We start from the raw sequence: 20738 nt of genomic DNA, 5'->3' as shown, positions 1-20738 counted from the left end.
TCTGATTATGTATTGCTATTGTTGCAAGTAAGTGTCTTGGATTTTCTTTATATACAATTGCTCTTGTGCTATTTAGGAAGAGATTCAAAATATAGCTACTATGCTTGATTGATACTATTCAATGATATGGATTCCTACGCTAAGTATTATTTTTTACCTCCATTTAAAAGTAGATCTCAACTTGTTTTCTAGACTATATGTGCGACTATCCCTCCTCATTATGAATATGCAAAAACACATGCATCATTCAGATTTTAAAATCAAGATTATTATTCTTTTCAAACTCAAGTATGCAGCGCTTCTGAAAGAGAGAATGAAAGATGTAAGCCACAACATCGTTGGTTCAGAACCTGCCATTCCTGAAGATGAAACATACGACGAAGTAGTGAAATCTGATTCTGTTACATTGAAATCCAGCATTGTAAAGTTAAAATATGCCAATACATATAGGATGGAGTCTTACAAGAAGTTCCAGGTTCACTTAGTTCAGGCAAAGGCTGAACAAATACTGAAGGTAGGTGTTAGTGATACCAATATGTAACAATGTTTCTCGTGTATTATAGTTTAAAAATGCATGCAGCTGTAGCACGTAAAAACAGGAAACTCTTTAATCTGTTTCAAATAGCAAAGTATTGCACATCTGCTTTATATGATCCTGTTATATAATGAGAACACCTATCCGCTGTAGATACTGACTCTGTGCACGTATGCTATATACAAATATGTAAATTTCTACAGCTTGACATTTGACATCCATCAACACTGGATACCTCCACCTGTGTGCTGATCCATGAACAATTTACAAAACATTTTCTATTCCGTACACCTCTCCATGTGCATGTTTTGTTTTTCATAAAGCTGACAATGTAGAGGCAGAGGAGCCTCTCTACAAGTTCCTAATCTTTCTTTTTGAAGTGAAAAAAGTTGTGAGAAAGTGTCAAGATAGACACTAGCCTCACAAATGCCATCTGAATGGCATAACCATTACTTTCACAATCCTTACTGGAAACATTAAGTTCAGGACCAGCAACAACAATAACATCAATTCATCCAGAAGAGAACATCACAAGGGAGAGAAGGACAACAACCCTATACCACTGGACAGAAGCTCCCTGTTATATCAAAGCAACGAGAACTGCATGGGAAAAACAAACTAACCACAAATCAGTATTATTCTGAAGTTCAAATCCTCGTCTCTATATCACGCACAAGTATCACTCGAGTCTCTCTCTCTCTCTCTGTTAATTTGTATGATTTACAATGTGCTAACATGTCACCACAGCCACTTCACAGAGTAGTGGGAGGGAGAAGGTTGAGGAAGTTAAGCTTGTGTGCAGGATGGGGAGCGATAGAGGATCCAAACCTGAAGGAGAGGAGCCCCAAGCAAGGTTCTTATAGATCGAAGTTCCAATTTTCAAGGATTCCCAAAGTGGGATTCTAGCATTAAACAGCATCCTTGAAGAGTTTAATTTTCAGCGGGCTTTTGAACGCTAGTTAATTTGGCATGCTTCAAATGCAAGGGTCAATACTGTTCTATGGAGTGGTATGACCTAACCACCTGCAAGATATGCCACTAGCTTCGGAGTCTACTGAAGCCCGAGAGCAGTGGCGTAATGTAACTTGAGGGGCCCCCCTGCAAAGTACACGGAGGGGGCGCCCTCCCCAACACCTACCACTTTTGCTGAGGGGGCACCCTGGAACTCTGCACACCCGCACTGCAGGGGCTTATGCTACTTCACTGCTGAAGTAAAATATTCACTGAAGTATGGCCTAATATACATACAAACATTGCAGAAAAAAGAAATAGGTGTTGTGGCTCACAGGAGAGCACTGACAGTCCGAGGCACACGGGAGAGAAAGAACTACAAATCCCGGTGCGCATTGCGTGATGACGCTCCAACGTCATCACGCACGTAGCGAAGAAGCAGAAAAGGGAACATCCGGCATCAAGCGGGTGCCGGTTATTTTGGTTCCAGTTTCCCGAGAGGAAGTGTTCGAGAGAGGACGATTGGCGTACTAGTAGGGGTGCTCGGCACCAACTTTGCTTTTGCGCTGATTGTGTTACCTAGTAACGAATAGTATTGTTTCCGGTCCTTGCGAAGTGCAAGTTTGAGACTTTACCGCTGCGGTTCCGTTGGACGCCTGCCTTGGCATTGCGGAACCGCTGTGGCGGTGTAAACTTTGATCATGGTCATGTTCTGTTGTACATAGCGACTCTCAGGATCCGAGTCGCTTCTTGTTCAAGCAACAGCGAGAACCTTTCCAGGGGAACCGTGCAAGGCACGCCCGCTGGATTTTCGGAGGAATTGCCTCCCCGAGAAAGCTGAGGGGATTTTGCCTTTGGCTAGCGCCCTCCCAGGAGTATGGGAATAGCGCTCTGAGTTCGTGCAGAAACTGTGGAAATAGCAACAGACAGCATTATGGTCTGACGCTTAGCTGCACCTCAATTGTTTCTTTATCTTATAAACAGGGGCGGAGAGGAGACTTCTGGCATACGTCCATCCCCTCCCCCTGTGATACCCGAGGTTCCAGATTTGTGTTATGTCAGTTTGTTCTGGGAGTGGACCAGAGGGCCGTGGCCTAGAGGGGGTAATCGCAGGCTAATCCGTGTCCCTTTCTCTAGGTTCTGAACAGTCTGATCCTCGGCTCTCCGGGTCCGCCAGGCAAGAGTGCCCTCTTTAATTTACAGGTACATCAGGGGAAAATAGGGATCGCCTGGAGTAGTGGGGGTTTAGGGGTTGTCCTAACCAAAACGCTTGTGCTTTCTCTTTCAGATCTCCCTCCCCGCAGTTCCCTTCCTTTCCTTCCCTCGCCTGATCACCCTTCTGTGTCTGTCATATATATACCAGACCAAGGGGCTATCAGGAGGTGGACCCCTTACAGCATCGTGCGACCCTGAGGACGTTGGACTGCGACAAAATAACCGGCCCACGAATAGTAGTCCTCCCAGTCGCACGGTGGGATGGCCACCTTAGAGGACGTGTTGGCTTCTTTGGCCCTAGTACAGGCCGAGGTAGTCGCCTCGAGAACAGAAACTGCCACACTACAGGCGCAGGTCAACCGCTTGGAGCGTAATCCTTTTGACGCGGGCCCCCCCCGCTCAACTCCAGCCGCCCCTGTGGTAGTTGAAATCCCCACGCCTGTTCCACTAGCCACCCCCGAAAGGTATAGTGGGGACAGCGGGAAATTACCGGTCTTTCTCACTCAGGTGATGCTGCATTTCACTTGCAAGGCCAGAGCCTTCAACACTAACCATTCGAAAGTCGCCTTCTTGTTGTCTTATTTGTCCGGAGACGCTGCACAATGGGCTGTTCCCTTGGTGAGGAGAGACGACCAGCTTTTATATGACTGGAATGCCTTCTTGTTTGAATTCGAGAAAACCTTTAATCGACGAGCGGCCACGCTCTCGGCCGATAGAGATCTCCTGGAGGTGCAACAGGGCAATAGGGATGTCATCTCCTATCTCAACGACTTTCGGAGACTGATCACAGAAACTGAGTGGCCTGAAGAGAAACATGCAGTCATCTTTCACCAGGGTTTGAGTGAGGACATGAAGGATGTGTTGGCTCAGATCGACCCACAACCCACCTCCTGTGAAGCCCTCATTAGTTTAGTCCTAAGATTGGATCATCGCATGAGCGAAAGGAAAGGGGAACACAGAAGGAGGAAGAAACCCGTGCAGATTGCAGAATACTCCAGATCAACAAACTCTGCGATGCCGAACAAAACAGAGCCCATGGAAATAGGCGCTGTGCGATCCCCACTCTCAGCGGAAGAAAGAGACTACCGGAGGAAGCGAGGGCTGTGCCTGTACTGTGGGCGAAAAGGACACTTCATACGGGAGTGTGGCCTAAGGCCAAAGGTCTCCCGACCAGAACAAAAGGCCGCGGTAACCCGATCACAAGGCTTCCCAGCGGGAAACGACTTGGCTTAAAGGAAGAAGAAGGGAGTCCTTTGAGCGTCATGCATATCCCTTCTTTGGAAGACGAACAATTGCACAACAAACACCATCTCTTCGTCCAAGTGCACCTCCTGGTGGACGACGAGTGGATCCCGGTTAAGGCATTGGTGGATTCAGGGGCCACGGGGTGTTTTATGGACCAAGCCCAGGTAGGAAGGCTCGGAATCACTTTGCAGGAGAAAAGCAAGCCCGAGATGGTTTTCGCAGTGGATGGGAAGATGTTGGATTCCGGTCCAGTAAGATACCATACGGGGCCTTTATCGATGAGACAGGGGACTGCGCATCAGGAACTTCTTTCCTTCAATGTCATACCCGCACCCCATTACGGATTAATTCTGGGATTGCCGTGGCTATGTCTCCACAACCCGATCATCAACTGGCAGGAGAAGACCTTGTTATATTCCTCAGCCTATTGCTTATCCAATTGCTACGTCTCGCCTTCGAATCCAGCCTCCTCCTTGGCTATCGGTTATCAGGTGGCCACTGCAGTGGAACATGCTGTTACCTTGCCACAGGCATACAAAGAATACGAGGACGTCTTTAATGAAGACAAGGCCGAGGTCTTACCGCCGCATCGATCATACGATTGTCAAATTGATTTACTTCCCGGAGCGGTGATTCCCGCTGGACGGGTCTACGCCCTGACGGAGCCCGAACATAAACATCTCAAGGAGTACCTGGAGAAATACTTGAGCTTGGGCTTTATACGTGTGTCAAAATCTCCCGCGGCGTCACCTCTTTTCTTTATTCCTAAGGCAAACGGCGAACTGCGCGCGTGCGTGGACTACCGGGCCTTAAACGCCGTAACAGTGAAGAATCGGTACCCCCTTCCCTTAATCAATGTCCTGCTGGAGCAAGTAAAGGAGGCGGTGATATACACGCGCCTTGACCTAAAAGGGGCTTATCATCTGGTCCGTATGAGGAGAGGAGACGAGTGGAAGACCGCATTTAAAACACGCTTCGGTCTCTATGAATACTTAGTGATGCCGTTTGGGCTGTGCAACGCCCCCGCGGCCTTTCAGTTCTTCTTGAACGATGTTCTACGGGAATACCTGGACCACTTCGTCATCTGTTACATAGACGATATATTGATTTACTCTACGAATACTCAAGCTCATACACAACACGTCAAGACCATTCTCCAGGCCCTGAGACGACATCACCTATTCTGCAAAATCAGCAAGTGTGAATTTGGGGTAACAACGGTGGAGTTCCTAGGAGTAAACCTCACCCCCTGGGGCCAGGAAATGTCGGAAAGGAAGGTGCTGGCGGTAAGAGAATGGCCAATCCCCCGGAACCTTAGGGATGTGCAATGTTTCCTGGGGTTTGCTAACTTTTATCGCCGGTTTATTGACCACTTCTCGGACTTGGCAACCCCTCTTACTTTGCTCCTGCGTAAACAGTCGGCGTTTCAGTGGACGGCCAAGGCTCAAAAGGGGTTTGAAGAGCTAAAGGAAGCCTTTGCGACAGCCCCTGTGTTGGCTCATGCTCATCCGGAATACCCATTCATAGTGGAGGCAGACGCGTCCGATACAGCGGTGGGAGCCGTCTTGTCACAAAGACATTGCGAAACAGGACGCTTACATCCGGTGGCTTACATGTCCCGCAAATTGAACCCCGCTGAATGCAACTACAATATTGCTGAAAAGGAGTTGCTAGCCATCAAGAACGCCTTCAGTGAATGGAGGCATCACTTGATGGGGGCCAGACATGTGGTTACGGTTTACACCGACCACAGGAATTTACAGTTTATGACGGCTGCCAGACATCTCACCCCCCGTCAACTGAGATGGACCCTCTTTTTTGCAGGGTACAATTTTGTTGTCACTTACAGACCCGGAAAGGATAACAGGAAAGCAGACGCGTTAACCCGGCAAGCATCCCAGGACAGCACCGTAGCGGGTACAACAGGGACCATCATTAGCCCCGATCATGTAATAGGGGCTACGTGCACGGATCCGTTCTTACGGAGTGTAGCATTGAACTGTCGAACAACTAAATGGAAGAACTGGCTGCACGAAAATCCAGAGTGGAAACGGGTACAGGGACTCCCGCTACGAGGAAAGCAACTGCTCCTTCCCATCAGATCATTAAGGCTGCAAGCGTTCAAATGGTGCCATCACCTGCCCTGCGCGGGACACAATGGCCGGGACAAAACCCTTGACAGGATCCTACGACAGTTCTGGTGGCCGTCGGTAAGGAAAGACGTGTTCACATGGGTCCAGGAATGCGGAGTGTGCAATCAAATGAAGGCAACCCATACCAAACAAGCTGGCTTACTGCAACCCCTCCCCACGCCTGACCTCCCTTGGGAGAACATCTCAGTAGACTTTATAGTGGGCATGCCTCGGAATAAAGGATACACCGTGATCACGGTGGTGGTGGATTACTTAACTAAAATGGCGCACTTCGTCGCTTGTAAGACGCTGCCCTCGTCAGGTCAGTTGGCACACTTGCTCCTGGAGAACGTGGTTCGCTTACACGGATTGCCAAGGAAGATTGTCTCCGATAGAGGTGGGCAGTTCACAGCCCATTTCTGGAAGGCCTGGTGTTCAGCCTTGGGAATCGAATCCAACATACCCACCAGCTTCCACCCGCAGACGGATGGACAAACAGAGCGGGTTAACCAAACCCTCAAGCAGTACCTGAGGTGTTACTCCAACGCTTCGGATAACGAGTGGGTGGATTTCCTATGGTTAGCGGAGGTGGCATATAACAGCGCTACGCACACGTCCACCAAACTTACGCCTTTTTTTTGCTCTTATGGGTTTCATCCTTGGTTTTCTCCCTTCCTGAACCCAGCACACGTTGCAAAGGTACCTGAGGCGCAGAGTAGGATAGACCGCATACAGACAAATCTCCGAATAGCAAAGAGCAATCTAAGGGCCGCAAAACACAGCTACAAGACATTCGCAGACAAGCACAGGAGGTCAGGGCCTAGTTATAAAGTGGGGGACTACGTGTGGTTGTCCACAAAGCACATACGTTTCAAACGTTTCAGCATTTTCAATCCCAAGTTCATAGGTCCCTATCGAGTGCTTAAACTGGTGAACCCGGTGGTGGTGAAGCTATCCTTACCCTCTACGCTACGCATACATCCTGCATTCCATGTCTCCCTGGTGAAACCTGCTCTAGTGGGGCCCACTCGTAAACCAGCCCCAGTGGTAGTGCATGGCGAAGCAGAGTATGAAGTGCGAAGGGTGCTTGACTCCAAGATATACCGCAACAGGCTATGGTATCTCCTTGCTTGGGAGGGATACGGTGAGGAAGAAAACTCTTGGGAACCTGCATCCCAGGTCCACGCACCTAGGCTTGTTGCCCTGTTCCACAAAAAACATCCCACAAAGCCTTGTTTGTGTCAGTGCTCTTCGGGGGAGGGATGTACTGTTGTGGCTCACAGGAGAGCACTGACAGTCCGAGGCACACGGGAGAGAAAGAACTACAAATCCCGGTGCGCATTGCGTGATGACGCTCCAACGTCATCACGCACGTAGCGAAGAAGCAGAAAAGGGAACATCCGGCATCGAGCGGGTGCCGGTTATTTTGGTTCCAGTTTCCCGAGAGGAAGTGTTCGAGAGAGGACGATTGGCGTACTGGTAGGGGTGCTCGGCACCAACTTTGCTTTTGCGCTGATTGTGTTACCTAGTAACGAATAGTATTGTTTCCGGTCCTTGCGAAGTGCAAGTTTGAGACTTTACCGCTGCGGTTCCGTTGGACGCCTGCCTTGGCATTGCGGAACCGCTGTGGCGGTGTAAACTTTGATCATGGTCATGTTCTGTTGTACATAGCGACTCTCAGGATCCGAGTCGCTTCTTGTTCAAGCAACAGCGAGAACCTTTCCAGGGGAACCGTGCAAGGCACGCCCGCTGGATGTTCGGAGGAATTGCCTCCCCGAGAAAGCTGAGGGGATTTTGCCTTTGGCTAGCGCCCTCCCAGGAGTATGGGAATAGCGCTCTGAGTTCGTGCAGAAACTGTGGAAATAGCAACAGGCAGCCTTATGGTCTGACGCTTAGCTGCACCTCAATTGTTTCTTTATCTTATAAACAGGGGCGGAGAGGAGACTTCTGGCATACGTCCGTCCACTCCCCCTGTGATACCCGAGGTTCCAGATTTGTGGTATGTCAGTTTGTTCTGGGAGTGGACCAGAGGGCCGTGGCCTAGAGGGGGTAATCGCAGGCTAATCCGTGTCCCTTTCTCTAGGTTCTGAACAGTCTGATCCTCGGCTCTCCGGGTCCGCCAGGCAAGAGTGCCCTCTTTAATTTACAGGTACATCAGGGGAAAATAGGGATCGCCTGGAGTAGTGGGGGTTTAGGGGTTGTCCTAACCAAAACGCTTGTGCTTTCTCTTTCAGATCTCCCTCCCCGCAGTTCCCTTCCTTTCCTTCCCTCGCCTGATCACCCTTCTGTGTCTGTCATATATATACCAGACCAAGGGGCTATCAGGAGGTGGACCCCTTACAGCATCGTGCGACCCTGAGGACGTTGGACTGCGACAATAGGGGCATGCACAATTTACTCTGAATGTGTGGATGCGATTGGATATTTTCAACAAAGTGAAAAATTAACATAGCCATATTAACAGAACACCGCTCCTCCAGAGGAAGCATGGGATTGAAGACATATGGGTCTAGCCGTTTGTCCGGTTTCCTAGTTCCCAGCAGGCTGTAATGGAGAATGACTGTTGCAAAAGCCATTGGTCAAGTTTTTCATGTGTCGCCCCCCCCATCCGGAGACACTGGACCCTCCAATAACGAAGCATTAATAAATCAAATACCCGCAGGCTGTCATCTGCAAAATGTCGCGAAAGTAAGGCTTATTTTATGATGGGTGTAAGACTCGTGCTGGCTAGAGTCTTGCAAACGGAATGCAAGCAAACCCGGGGCCCAGGTCCCTGAATAAAAGCAGCACCCACTGCAGAGAACTGAAGAGAGAACTTAACTGAACCCAACCAGTGGTCGAAGTGGGGGAAAAAAAGTAGGGGAACTGTGGGCAGAGAATCAGAGGGCGGGAATAACCCGAGGATTGGGCCAGTGGACGGAGTCAGAGGTGTAGCCAGAAAGAGAAGGCAATCCCAATTTCTAGTATTTGTTTAGCATTTCACTGACCAGTTACAGCTTATTACATTTTTTAATCCAACCAATGGATGCATATGTTTATTAAAGGTTTAATATGAGTTATTGGCATTAAAATACATTCACAAAGTGGGATACATTTCCAATCACAGAATGTCCCACATACGCTCAAAAGTGGAATCACAAGCTATCTGTCTCCAAGCCATGCAGTTTCTGTCATCAGAACTTCTCGTGCCCTTTTCCACAAGAGCAATTCAAACATGAATGGCGAAATATCCTAGTTTGCAATTGTATTCCACATAATCATGGCTCTGCCATATTTGCCACATAATACATCATCTGCTGCATAATTTGACGATTATAACTAATAAATTGTTTGTAGCTCAAATGGATCAAAAGTTACTAAAAAATGTGACTTGTGTTGCTGCGAAGTGGAGGGCCCTTTGCAAAGATTGACTGGTCACCATTCTCACTGCTTCATTTCTATGTTACACTGGTACTAATGAGGCAAAATCTTTGCAAAGACTGTTAGCATGTGTAAAAAGTCAAAATAATAAAGTATTAGAAAATATACTGCATTACGATGCAGCAGATTTTTTGCTGCATAATTTAGTCAACACTGCGGCATAATTTTGTCCTCCATTGCTGTATAATTCCAGTGGCCCCAAAGCAAGCAGCACATGTTAAAAGTGCTTGTGCATGAAGCAGAGAGACCATGAAGTTTGCAAACTTAGTTTGGTGTACCTGCAAATCCTCCATTGCCGATCCCTGGTGAGTTGCAGCCACTACTGCTGTAACAAGGCCAATGGAGGTACCACTGGGTGAGGTGGACTGGCCTGAAGGATCCTGTGACCTCAGTGACAGAGTCACTTTGCTCTAGGGTGTTCTGATTCGTAGGCCTGCCCGCACGACAGGAGGTGAACTTCAGTATAGATTGTGGTGGACAGACCTTCAAGGTTAAGCCACACTTGCCACAGCTGTGGTTCACCTGCTGGTGCTAAGACACCAGAGCTTCTAAAGTCTTTCGGGGCCTTCTAAGGTCTAGCATGGGAATGTGCTCCCTCAGGAGACTGGTCTGGTGGACTGGTTGTGAAGGCTGAACCTGGTTCCCCAGTTCCAAATTTGGCAGATCTGGCCATAGTGCCACATCCTCTCCCGCACTGAACACCAGACTCCTCCACTGAGAGAAACTTGCACTGCCTTCAGCTACAACCAAATTGTGCCATGCTATAAACACCTGGATGCGACTCAATTCAAATAATGCACTAGACAAGAGTAATATGCTGCCTAAAAAAAAGTAACAACATCCTGAAAAAGCAAACTCTCATAGGGAATAAGTAAAGCATGTGAAATGTAAGCAGGAACAACATGGCTACCTTAACGCTTTTACACTCATTATTCATAAATCAATGAGTGTTTTTGCTTGGAAAGTTAAGGACATGACTACAGGGCCTAGAAGTGAACCATTTCAATGTCCATTGCTTATATCAGTAAGAAGTTTGGTTTATAAAGACCACATCCCTGGATGCAGATAAACTAAAATTAGGAAAACAGCTGAAAGTGTACACATTAAACGTTTTCCACTCTACACATTAACCAGGGATTGGAGTACCTTCAGGAATGCTGCACTTCCCCAACTAAGGAAAACAATGCTGTTCAAAGAAAGACGAGAAAACGAAAGTAGCGCTTCACTGGTAAACTCTGTAAAGTGGCGCTAAAGTGTGTGAGTGTGAATAAAACCAATCTGGCCACTTTGCGACCACTATTTCTTGCTTTATTTAGGTTTTTTTTTTGTATTTTTAACCTTTTTGTTCGCTCCATCCCGAGGCTGCACTTTGGAATAGAAATGGCAACAACGTCTAATTTGGTACATAGTCAGGATTGATTATAAACATTTTAACCCCTTCCCCACTCATGACGGAACCACTCCGTCATGAGCCACGGTCGCCGTGTGCTCATGACGGAGTGGTTCCGTCATGCTGCGGCCGTTGGCGGCCGCGCCGCCCACGTGGCGCTAATTCCCCGCCTGTGCGGGCGATTAGCGCAGTGGGCGGAGTCATGACGGAACCACTCCGTCATGAGCACAGCTCAACCGCAGCTCATGACGGAGTGGTTCCGTCATGAGCACCGCGCCACCGCGCTGCCCCCAAACCCCCCCCCAGCGCTGCAGCGGAATTCCCGCCACAGCGAAAGGGTTAATTAAATTCTGGCAATTTGAAGAGGTGTTTAGTCCGATTCAGAAAGCCCTTTCTATCGCAGAGTTCAGTTTAATGTATTTGAGTAAATCATTGTTTGGTATTTTCTTGAAGTTAAATTGCATTGGTAAAAATATTTACATCCACAAAATGTTTCATATGGGCGTTTTTTTCTGACGTGAGCGAACAAGGGTGTTTCATGGCAGCGATGCCCAGGAAGGTTTGTTCACATGCACAATGCACTGCGTTTGTGGGTGTTCACAAAGATTTCCATGACCCACTGCTTAACTGGACACAGTTGCACATTGACGTCTTTCGTGTGTAAATCAGCATCGAGTGGAATTGGAAATGGAAAACTATTGACAACGCTTTTTATTTGACATATAAGCAGTTCGCAAAAATACCTCACATTTAGGTAGGTTTCTGGCTCATCCTACATGAAAAAGTGGAGAGTCCGAAGTAGATTACAGCTATATTTATTGCATTTCCATTGTTATTTTTCATTGTGGTAAACTAATCTGCACAGTAGAAACGATGAATGAAGAAAAGTCCAAAATGGGCTGTTTGTCATCAGCTGTTTTCCAAAGTGGTATTTCTTGCCGTAATTTGGCATAAAAATATGCCACCTTTGAAAAAACGACTGTCCACAGAGGGCTTGATTTTAATTGGGTGGAGAGATAATTCCGGGTCGGGTTGGGTACCACTCTGCCTGATTACAACTAGCTCGATATTCCCTCTCTCAGTTTTCCCATGTGCGGCCCGAACACCAGACATGATTCTATCAGCTGGCAATTCCACCCCGTAAACCTCACAAGACTTTCGCTGCAACAACAAACAACTTGTAGGTGTACTGTGCGCTTAGGGGGCCCCTGGACCTCGGGGCCCCCTGCACCACGGGGGCTGCGGGGGCCTTTGTTACACCTGTGCCCGAGAGACTCTCAGTGCTGCGAGTAGCTCTCCTCTATTGCTGATGCGAGTCGTGGCAGCAACGGAACGGATAGGCTGATAGGTGCCACTTCAGACAGTTTGTACGGTCTTTTACATGCGTGTTTTCTCCCGTGCTTTACTCCTCACTCCGGGCCATCACGGCCGCTGTTTTAGGCATGCCTCAACGGGCATAGCACACCTTACGGTCGAGCTTTCTCATCATTATGGAGGAGGTGGTCTGGGGGCATTTCAGTAGCTTGGATAGGGAACGGGCCAAAAAATATTGAGGGAAATTGTATTATTGCCAATTTTAGGGATAGGAGGGTGGTCGAGCACATCTTGAGCTATGGTCCATCTGGACGCATGACAGCTATAAGGCCACTTCCTTTGAATTACTTTTATGCAAGTCAGCAGGCACTAAATAAGGAACAATACATGGTAGGGAGAGGTGTGACGGGTTGGAACTCTGGTTTAAATGAAGGCTTAATTTCCCCGCGGCAAACGATAGGTTCCTGGGAAGGAAGGCACCCACGCTGGGCAAACAGGTTCGCCCCATTAAGGTCACTAGAGGAGATTGACTGACTACCTAACCACCATTCATGCCTAGAACAGGTTGATAGAGAACAGAACATACCTGACCAGGCACTCCCGATAGAAGGAAATTCTCCCCGACATGGCCGGATTAATCAAATCGGGCAGACATCACCAGGAGGAGGAGGGTGTAGGTTCCTATTATACACTGAAGGGGCCTTAGACCCTCCGGTGGGGGGCTGTGCACACATACCTCCAGGGACATGTACCGCAGACATGGAATCAAGACATCAGGACAATGATAGGCACAAACCTCCCTACAGAAAGAAAGGGGGCGGGGTTAATTCCACTCAAGAAATGGAAGTGGCAGGGCCCGTTATTGCAGAGAAAGAGGGCCTGAAAATTATTTCATGGAACATAGCAGGGATTGCAGGGAAATTCCATAACAAGGAATGGCGACTGTATATGGCCCAGTTTCAGATCATGTGCCTACAAGAAACCTGGGCTCCGGATAATACCCATCTTCATATGGAGGGTTATAAATGTTTTTTTACGCCGGCTCAAAATACCGCTTCAGGTAGGGCCAAGGGCGGTCTGATCATATATATCGATCTAAATATAAAAGGTAAATGGTCCAAGGTGGACTGGTTCGCTTGGAACATTCAGGCCCTGAGATTTAGTAATAAAAGGTTGGGTCTTGTTTTGTTTAACGTGTATAATGCCACCCTTTCGGAAAATGATTTCACCACCATGAGGGAACTGGATGTTAGACTGAAACTTGAACTTGCCCCCATCCATGGGGTCGTGGCACCCCGGATACTTGTTATGGGGACCTGAATTGTCATTTATGCCCAGGGTTGTTCCCGATCAATAGCAACTGGTCAAAATGCCCCGTAGAAAAAGGCCCCCGCTTTAGTCACTCCTTAAGGGGTACTGAATGGGGCAAGTTGATTCATTCCTATGACCTTGAGCACACAGTGGATAGAATGCCCCTGGGCCCGGATGGAAGACTCCCCCCCACTTTCAAAGGGAGAGGGTGCTCGTCTTACATAGACTACTTTTTAGTTTCAAGAGGTCTAAAAAATCAGATTATAAAAGTAGAAATAGAGTGGTGCCCGTTTAGTGACCATAACCCTCTTGTTATGGAGCTCCTGCATCCGGGTAAGCAAAAGACCAAGTCCAGGAATGGCATCTCAGAAACTGTAACGGCCCAGGGCAGAAGACTCAAGTGGGCAAAAATAGATGGGGCTAGATTTTACAAATCCCTGATGGACGGAGGCAAGTCTCTTATTGATGAGTCCCTAGATCCCCTGGTGTCAGAGGTTCGCCTTATAAAAGTGTTTGGACAAATAACGAGTCTGGTCAATGAGTTATTGTCGGTCAAGGCCCCTACGAAAACTCACTCTAACGACCCAAAATGGTTTGATAGGGGTTGTACACTCGCACTAAAAACTTTAAAAATGGCCCTTAGTTGTACACCGAGGAATCAAGCTGAAGTTAAAACATGCAGATCCACATACAGGAAGGAGTTAAAAAGACGGAAAGCCACTCTACAGGGGGAAGCATGGGCGGCCCTGAGGGAGGCCTCTGAAAACAGGAACATCACAGAATTTTGGAGACTAATAAACTCCCCTTGTTTTTTAGATAATAATGCCCCGGAGGTCGCATCAAATATTCTCCCAGAACAGTGGATTGCTCACTTCGAGGGTTTGTATAACCACGGGGAGGTGGGTCCCCCAAAAGAGAGGGAGACACACCCAGTGTGCAATCAGGTTGTATTTTCCCTGCAAGAGATTAGAATGGGCATCGAGGGACTCACCAAAAATAAAGCTCCAGGACCAGATGGGATCCCCCCAGACCTGTTTCTGAGTCAAGTGGATCTCTGGGCGCCCATTATTACCCGAGTAATAAATGCAACTATAACGGCCGGTTTACCACGGTCTTGGTCCACGGCCATCATAGTACCAATTTTTAAAAAGGGCAATAAAGACGACCCCCAATGTTACCGGCCCATTTCCCTGATAGATGTTACTGCCAAAATCTTGGGAAGAGCGATTCTGAACCGATTGACTGAGTGGGCTGAGGACAAAAACATTATCTCAGACGCCCAGTATGGTTTTCGGACCGGTAGATCTACCAGCGACCAATGCCTGAACCTATACATGCTGATAGCAAAATATACTAAAGCCAGCAATGAAAATATGTACCTGGGGTTCATGGACTTGGCCGCTGCGTTTGACCACGTCAATAGGAACAAGTTATGGGTAATGATGACCCAACTCGGAATCGACCCTGGGATAATCCATATATTGAGGGAATTGCACAGAGAAACCTCTGCACGGGTTCGTTATAACAAAGATGGGGGGCTGACAGAATCTTTTAACTGCACAAGTGGGGTGAGGCAGGGATGTATTTTAGCTCCTTTTTTGTTTTCGTTGTACATTAACAGCCTGGAACAATCCCTTATTAACTTAAACGCAGATTGCCCAAGGATAGGCTCACGTTACATCCCAGTGTTATTATACGCAGATGATGCGGTGCTTTTGGCACGGACCCAGAAAAGCTTGCAGATCCTCATTGATGGGTTCGTCAAATTTATGGAGGCAATAGACTTGTCTGTCAATTTAAAAAAATCATATGTAATGACAGCAGGCAACAAGCCAAGGTCTGGCTTTACCTATAGAATTGGCTCCCATATTCTTGAAAGGGTGCCAACATTTTCTTATCTAGGGGTGCTTTTTGATGAGTCTTTAAAATTCACGCCCCTTGTACAAGAAAGATCTGGGAAATTGGTGGCATCCTTTGGTGCAATTTCTGGTTATGGGAGAAAAGTCGGCCGCTGGGCCCCAGAACAAACCATGAATTTGTATGATTCAATGTGCCGCCCAAAAACCACGTACGGCTCAGAAGTATGGGGATTCGCAAACTTGGATGGCTTGCAAATTGAAGAAAATAAGATATTTCGGTCAATACTGAAAGTCCCCAACAGCACATCAGCCTTCATTGTCCATAAAGAACTTGGAAGACCCTATCTAGAGGACTTGATCAACCTTCGACCAATTCTAGCCTGGATCAGAATCTGGTCAAACCCTGATGCGGCATTAAGTAGGACGATTATACAAGACTGTTTGGGCAGAGACAAACACTTGAAAATTCCCTGGATCCATTACGTAAAGACCATTCTAGAAAGTCTGGGTCACCATGAATTGTATTTAAATCCTTCACTGATCAATGCTCAGGACAAGTTTAAATTAAAGAGAATTTTCTTGGAATCAAAAGCATTAGCCAGGAGTACTCTAGAAGGAAGTAAATCCACTGTGAGCACATATAGAAGGCTTGAAACCACCGCTGGGATGGAACCGTACCTTTGTGTTCTTTTTAATGCTCAAGAGAGGTTTTTAATGACTCGTTTTAGGCTCAATCTTTTACCATATTTATTAGCTGAACCAGCAGGTTTTAGCAAATCAATTGAGCAGAAGGGTGCCTGCGGCTGCGACAACAAGTCTCCGCAGGACACCCTTCATTTTGTACTTTTATGTCCCCTTTATACCATCCCTAGACGTAGATTTATAAAAGACATCTTGAAAAAGGCAAGATATACCCGAGCCACGGAGGCACTGACCTTTTTACAAAGGGCGAGTGACCCTCTAACATTATGTGCAGTGATTAGTTTTTTGAAATTTGCATTTAGACTTAGGGTTTCTAGAGGTCAGTATTAATCACGCAAACTTCAGACTTGTAAAATTGTTACACCCAGGAAGTGACCCATGTGGACTGTTTAAGAATAATGAAGTATTCGTTTGTACATAGAATCATTCAATGTTCTGCACACTGATTTAATATTGTCTTAATTGTATATATCTGTATTCTTTTATGATGATTTTTAACCATCGAATAAAGAACAATTGAATTGAATTGAAATTCTGGCAATTTGAAGAGGTGTTTAGTCCGATTCAGAAAGCCCTTTCTATCGCAGAGTTCAGTTTAATGTATTTGAGTAAATCATTGTTTGGTATTTTCTTGAAGTTAAATTGCATTGGTAAAAATATTTACATCCACAAAATGTTTCATATGGGCGTTTTTTTCTGACGTGAGCGAACAAGGGTGTTTCATGGCAGCGATGCCCAGGAAGGTTTGTTCACATGCACAATGCACTGCGTTTGTGGGTGTTCACAAAGATTTCCATGACCCACTGCTTAACTGGACACAGTTGCACATTGACGTCTTTCGTGTGTAAATCAGCATCGAGTGGAATTGGAAATGGAAAACTATTGACAACGCTTTTTATTTGACATATAAGCAGTTCGCAAAAATACCTCACATTTAGGTAGGTTTCTGGCTCATCCTACATGAAAAAGTGGAGAGTCCGAAGTAGATTACAGCTATATTTATTGCATTTCCATTGTTATTTTTCATTGTGGTAAACTAATCTGCACAGTAGAAACGATGAATGAAGAAAAGTCCAAAATGGGCTGTTTGTCATCAGCTGTTTTCCAAAGTGGTATTTCTTGCCGTAATTTGGCATAAAAATATGCCACCTTTGAAAAAACGACTGTCCACAGAGGGCTTGATTTTAATTGGGTGGAGAGATAATTCCGGGTCGGGTTGGGTACCACTCTGCCTGATTACAACTAGCTCGATATTCCCTCTCTCAGTTTTCCCATGTGCGGCCCGAACACCAGACATGATTCTATCAGCTGGCAATTCCACCCCGTAAACCTCACAAGACTTTCGCTGCAACAACAAACAACTTGTAGGTGTACTGTGCGCTTAGGGGGCCCCTGGACCTCGGGGCCCCCTGCACCACGGGGGCTGCGGGGGCCTTTGTTACACCTGTGCCCGAGAGACTCTCAGTGCTGCGAGTAGCTCTCCTCTATTGCTGATGCGAGTCGTGGCAGCAACGGAACGGATAGGCTGATAGGTGCCACTTCAGACAGTTTGTACGGTCTTTTACATGCGTGTTTTCTCCCGTGCTTTACTCCTCACTCCGGGCCATCACGGCCGCTGTTTTAGGCATGCCTCAACGGGCATAGCACACCTTACGGTCGAGCTTTCTCATCATTATGGAGGAGATGGTCTGGGGGCATTTCAGTAGCTTGTATACCGTTGAGCAATGGGACTTTTATTTATGGCTCGGTTGTGAGAAAAAGTCATCACACACAAATGAGGCCTACAAGCAGACAACAGGCGGGCGTGGCTCAACAGAGTAGACCAATGGCTCCCTTTCTGTAAAAAAGAAATTAAAACAAAACAAAGTCCTGACATTTCTTAGGAATTCTTGAAACCCTACTAGAAGAAGTAGATTCCTCAGCATGAACATTCTGTGAAACAATAGTACCATTTTTAGCACTACAGCTACTTTTTGAATACATTTGCTTCATCAGACATAGTGGCACCTTGTTTGTAGGCAAAGTGGTTGTCTTCAGCTGAAACACTGGTTCCCACTTTCTTTACTTTATGCTAAAATCAGGAAAAGATTATTTGCCTTTCATTTTTCTGAGGAGATGTGAGGAAAGAGAATACTCCTTAATGTTTGCATTAGAGACACAGCTGGGGAATCTGGAGTATTTTATGTTTTCTCCCACGTTTTTTTGAGTATCCTGCTGTGGCGGTTCATTATTAAAAGTCTGACGCCTGGGGGTAATTCTAAGGTAAGGAATCTATAACTAACCTATGTTTCTTACAGATATAGCGTTACCGAAGGTAAGTAACTTGTTCGACAGGGATCCAAATGAGAGACTAAAGACTCCTGTAAAAACAAGAATATAAGAAAAAGACACTGAATTAGTTGGATCACCAACACAAACAATATGCATATTCGGGCAACAGCAAAATTCAACACATTTAGCCAACAAAGAGTTGGTCATTCACCTGGAACTGTTTTGTGCGATCCAGATAGAAAGAAAGCGCACATTTTGGGACCAGACGGTGGAGCCTCTCTTCCTCTTTAGAAGGATAAGGAAAGAAGGTGGGCAAAGTGATGGTTTGCCAAATGTGAAAGGAGGTGACCAACTTGGGAAGAAAGGATAGACGAGTCCGTAGGACAACCTTGTCCGGGTGTACAGCCAGAAAAGGAGGTTTGCATGTTAAAGCCTGGAGCTCACTCACTTTTCTGGCAGATGTGATGGCTACCAGGAATGCAGTCTTCAGAGTTAAAAGTCGTAAAGGACAGTTGTGAAGCGGTTCAAAGGGAGCGCACAGCAAATAGGTCAGGACCAAATTCAAGTCCCACTGAGGCATTATGAAGGGGATAGGAGAAAAGAGATGAGTAATGCCTTTTAAGGAATGATTTACAACCGGGGACTTGAAGAGAGAAGGCTGATCAGGAAGCCTTAGAAAGGTGGAAATGGCCGAGAGATAGCCCTTGATAGCGCCCAGAGCAGAGCCCTGCTGTGCCAAAGAAAGGAGGAACAAGAGAACCTCAGAAAGAGAGTCAGAAAGGGGATCCACAGCCTTTGCTGCACACCATGCCACAAATTTGTTCCATCGACAGGGGTATACCGTCTTAGTGGAGGGACGTCTGGCTGCCAAGATTACAACACAGACTTCGGGAGACAAGTCAAACGATGTCAACTGCCACCGCTCAATCTCCACGCAGGGAGGTGGAGGCTGGACAGGTTTGAGTGGAGGACCGTCCCCTGCTGCTGTGACAGAAGAGCCTCCCGAAGAGGCAGTTGAATCAGAGGATCGATGGCCATGTTGAGTAGCTCGGGATACCAGATTCTTCGTGCCCAATCCGGAGCCACAAGGATGACTTGGGCCCGGTCGTGCTTGATTTTCTTCAGCACTCTGGGCAGAAGTGGTATAGGCAGAAAGGCATACAACAGACCTCAACTCCACTCGCAACAGAAAGCGTCGCCTAGCGAGTGCCGCATTGGAAATTCCAACGCGCAGAATTGCTGACATTGCGCGTGGTCTTCGGTGGCGAATAGATCTAACCAAGGCTCTCCCCACTGTTGAAAGAGACGCCATTCATGATCCATCATGCACCTACGGCTGAGTTTGTCCGCCCTGGCGTTGAAGGAACCTGCCAAGTGTTGAACCACCATGTATATGCCCTGATGTTCCAACCATGTCCAGAGGCGGAGGGCCTCTTGACATAGGGTCCACAACCCACCCAGCCTTGTTTGTTGCAGTACCACATGGCGGTTATGTTGTCCGTGAACACCTACATTACTCTTCCCTGGACAGAGGGAAGGAATGCTTTCAGTGCACGCCGGATCGCCCGCAGCTCCAGAAGGTTGATTTTTAGCCCAGACTCCGTCGGAGACAAGAGGTCTCAGATCTCCGCCTCTCCCATGTGGCTGCCCCATCCCAGTAGTGATGCATCGGTCACCACTGTGAACTCTGGATGAGGAAGGGAGAGAGATCTGCCATTGACACAGTGCTGGTTCGTGAGCCACCACTGAAATTGGTGTGCAGTGCCCTCTGAGAGCTGGACACAAGCGGACAGATTACCCTGATGTTGTGCCTACTGGAACTTCAGGTCCCACTTCAGAGCCTGGATATGCCACCTGGCATGATCCACCAGCAGGATGCACCTGAGCTAACGTCAACGTTTTGAACTTCTCCTTCCGGAGGAAGCAATTGACGCTCCTGAGGTCCAAGATAGGACGCAGGCCCTTGTCCTTCTTGGGTACCAGAAAGTAGTGGGCAGAGCAACCACAACCTACTTCTGGGACAGGAACGCGCTCAATGGCTCCCGTGGCCAAGAGAACCGAAACTTCCTGTTGGAGAAGGCCCAGGTGATCCTCCGACATGCAATGGTACCGAAGTGGCATGGCTGGAGGGGTAGTCTCGAAGGGGAGGGAGTAGCCCCTTCAGACTATCTGCAAAACCCACCTGTCCGACGTGAAGGTGTGCCAGTGGGGGAGGTGATGGCGGATCCTGCCACCCACTGGTGATTGATGGGCCTGAAAGGTCAGACTAGAAAGGTTTGGAGGCGGAAGCAGAGTGGACTGGCCCGCTTGTTGGCCTCCAGAACCACATTGGTGGTTCCCACATCCCCGGCCTCACAAAGGTTGTGCAGCTTTTGCTGGCCTGTGGCCCTGGG

The 20738-nt window shown here is 47.4% G+C and overlaps 1 protein-coding gene across 1 annotated transcript in view; it reads left to right on the top strand.

The window, feature by feature from the left end:
- Positions 1–226: 226 nt before the first annotated feature.
- DYNLT2 (dynein light chain Tctex-type 2) overlaps positions 227–20738 on the top strand; it is a 275307-nt gene continuing 254795 nt past the window's right edge. The window contains exon 1 of the mRNA XM_085609781.1: positions 227–514. Coding sequence (XP_085465907.1) covers positions 227–514 — 288 coding nt within the window. The remainder of the gene's footprint in view (positions 515–20738) is intronic.

The sequence above is a fragment of the Triturus cristatus genome, chromosome 6, assembly GCF_964204655.1.
Source record: "Triturus cristatus chromosome 6, aTriCri1.1, whole genome shotgun sequence".
NCBI lineage: Eukaryota > Metazoa > Chordata > Amphibia > Caudata > Salamandridae > Triturus > Triturus cristatus.
The sequence above is the reverse complement of the archived record's forward strand: the minus strand, read 5'-3'. Positions and strand labels throughout refer to the sequence as shown.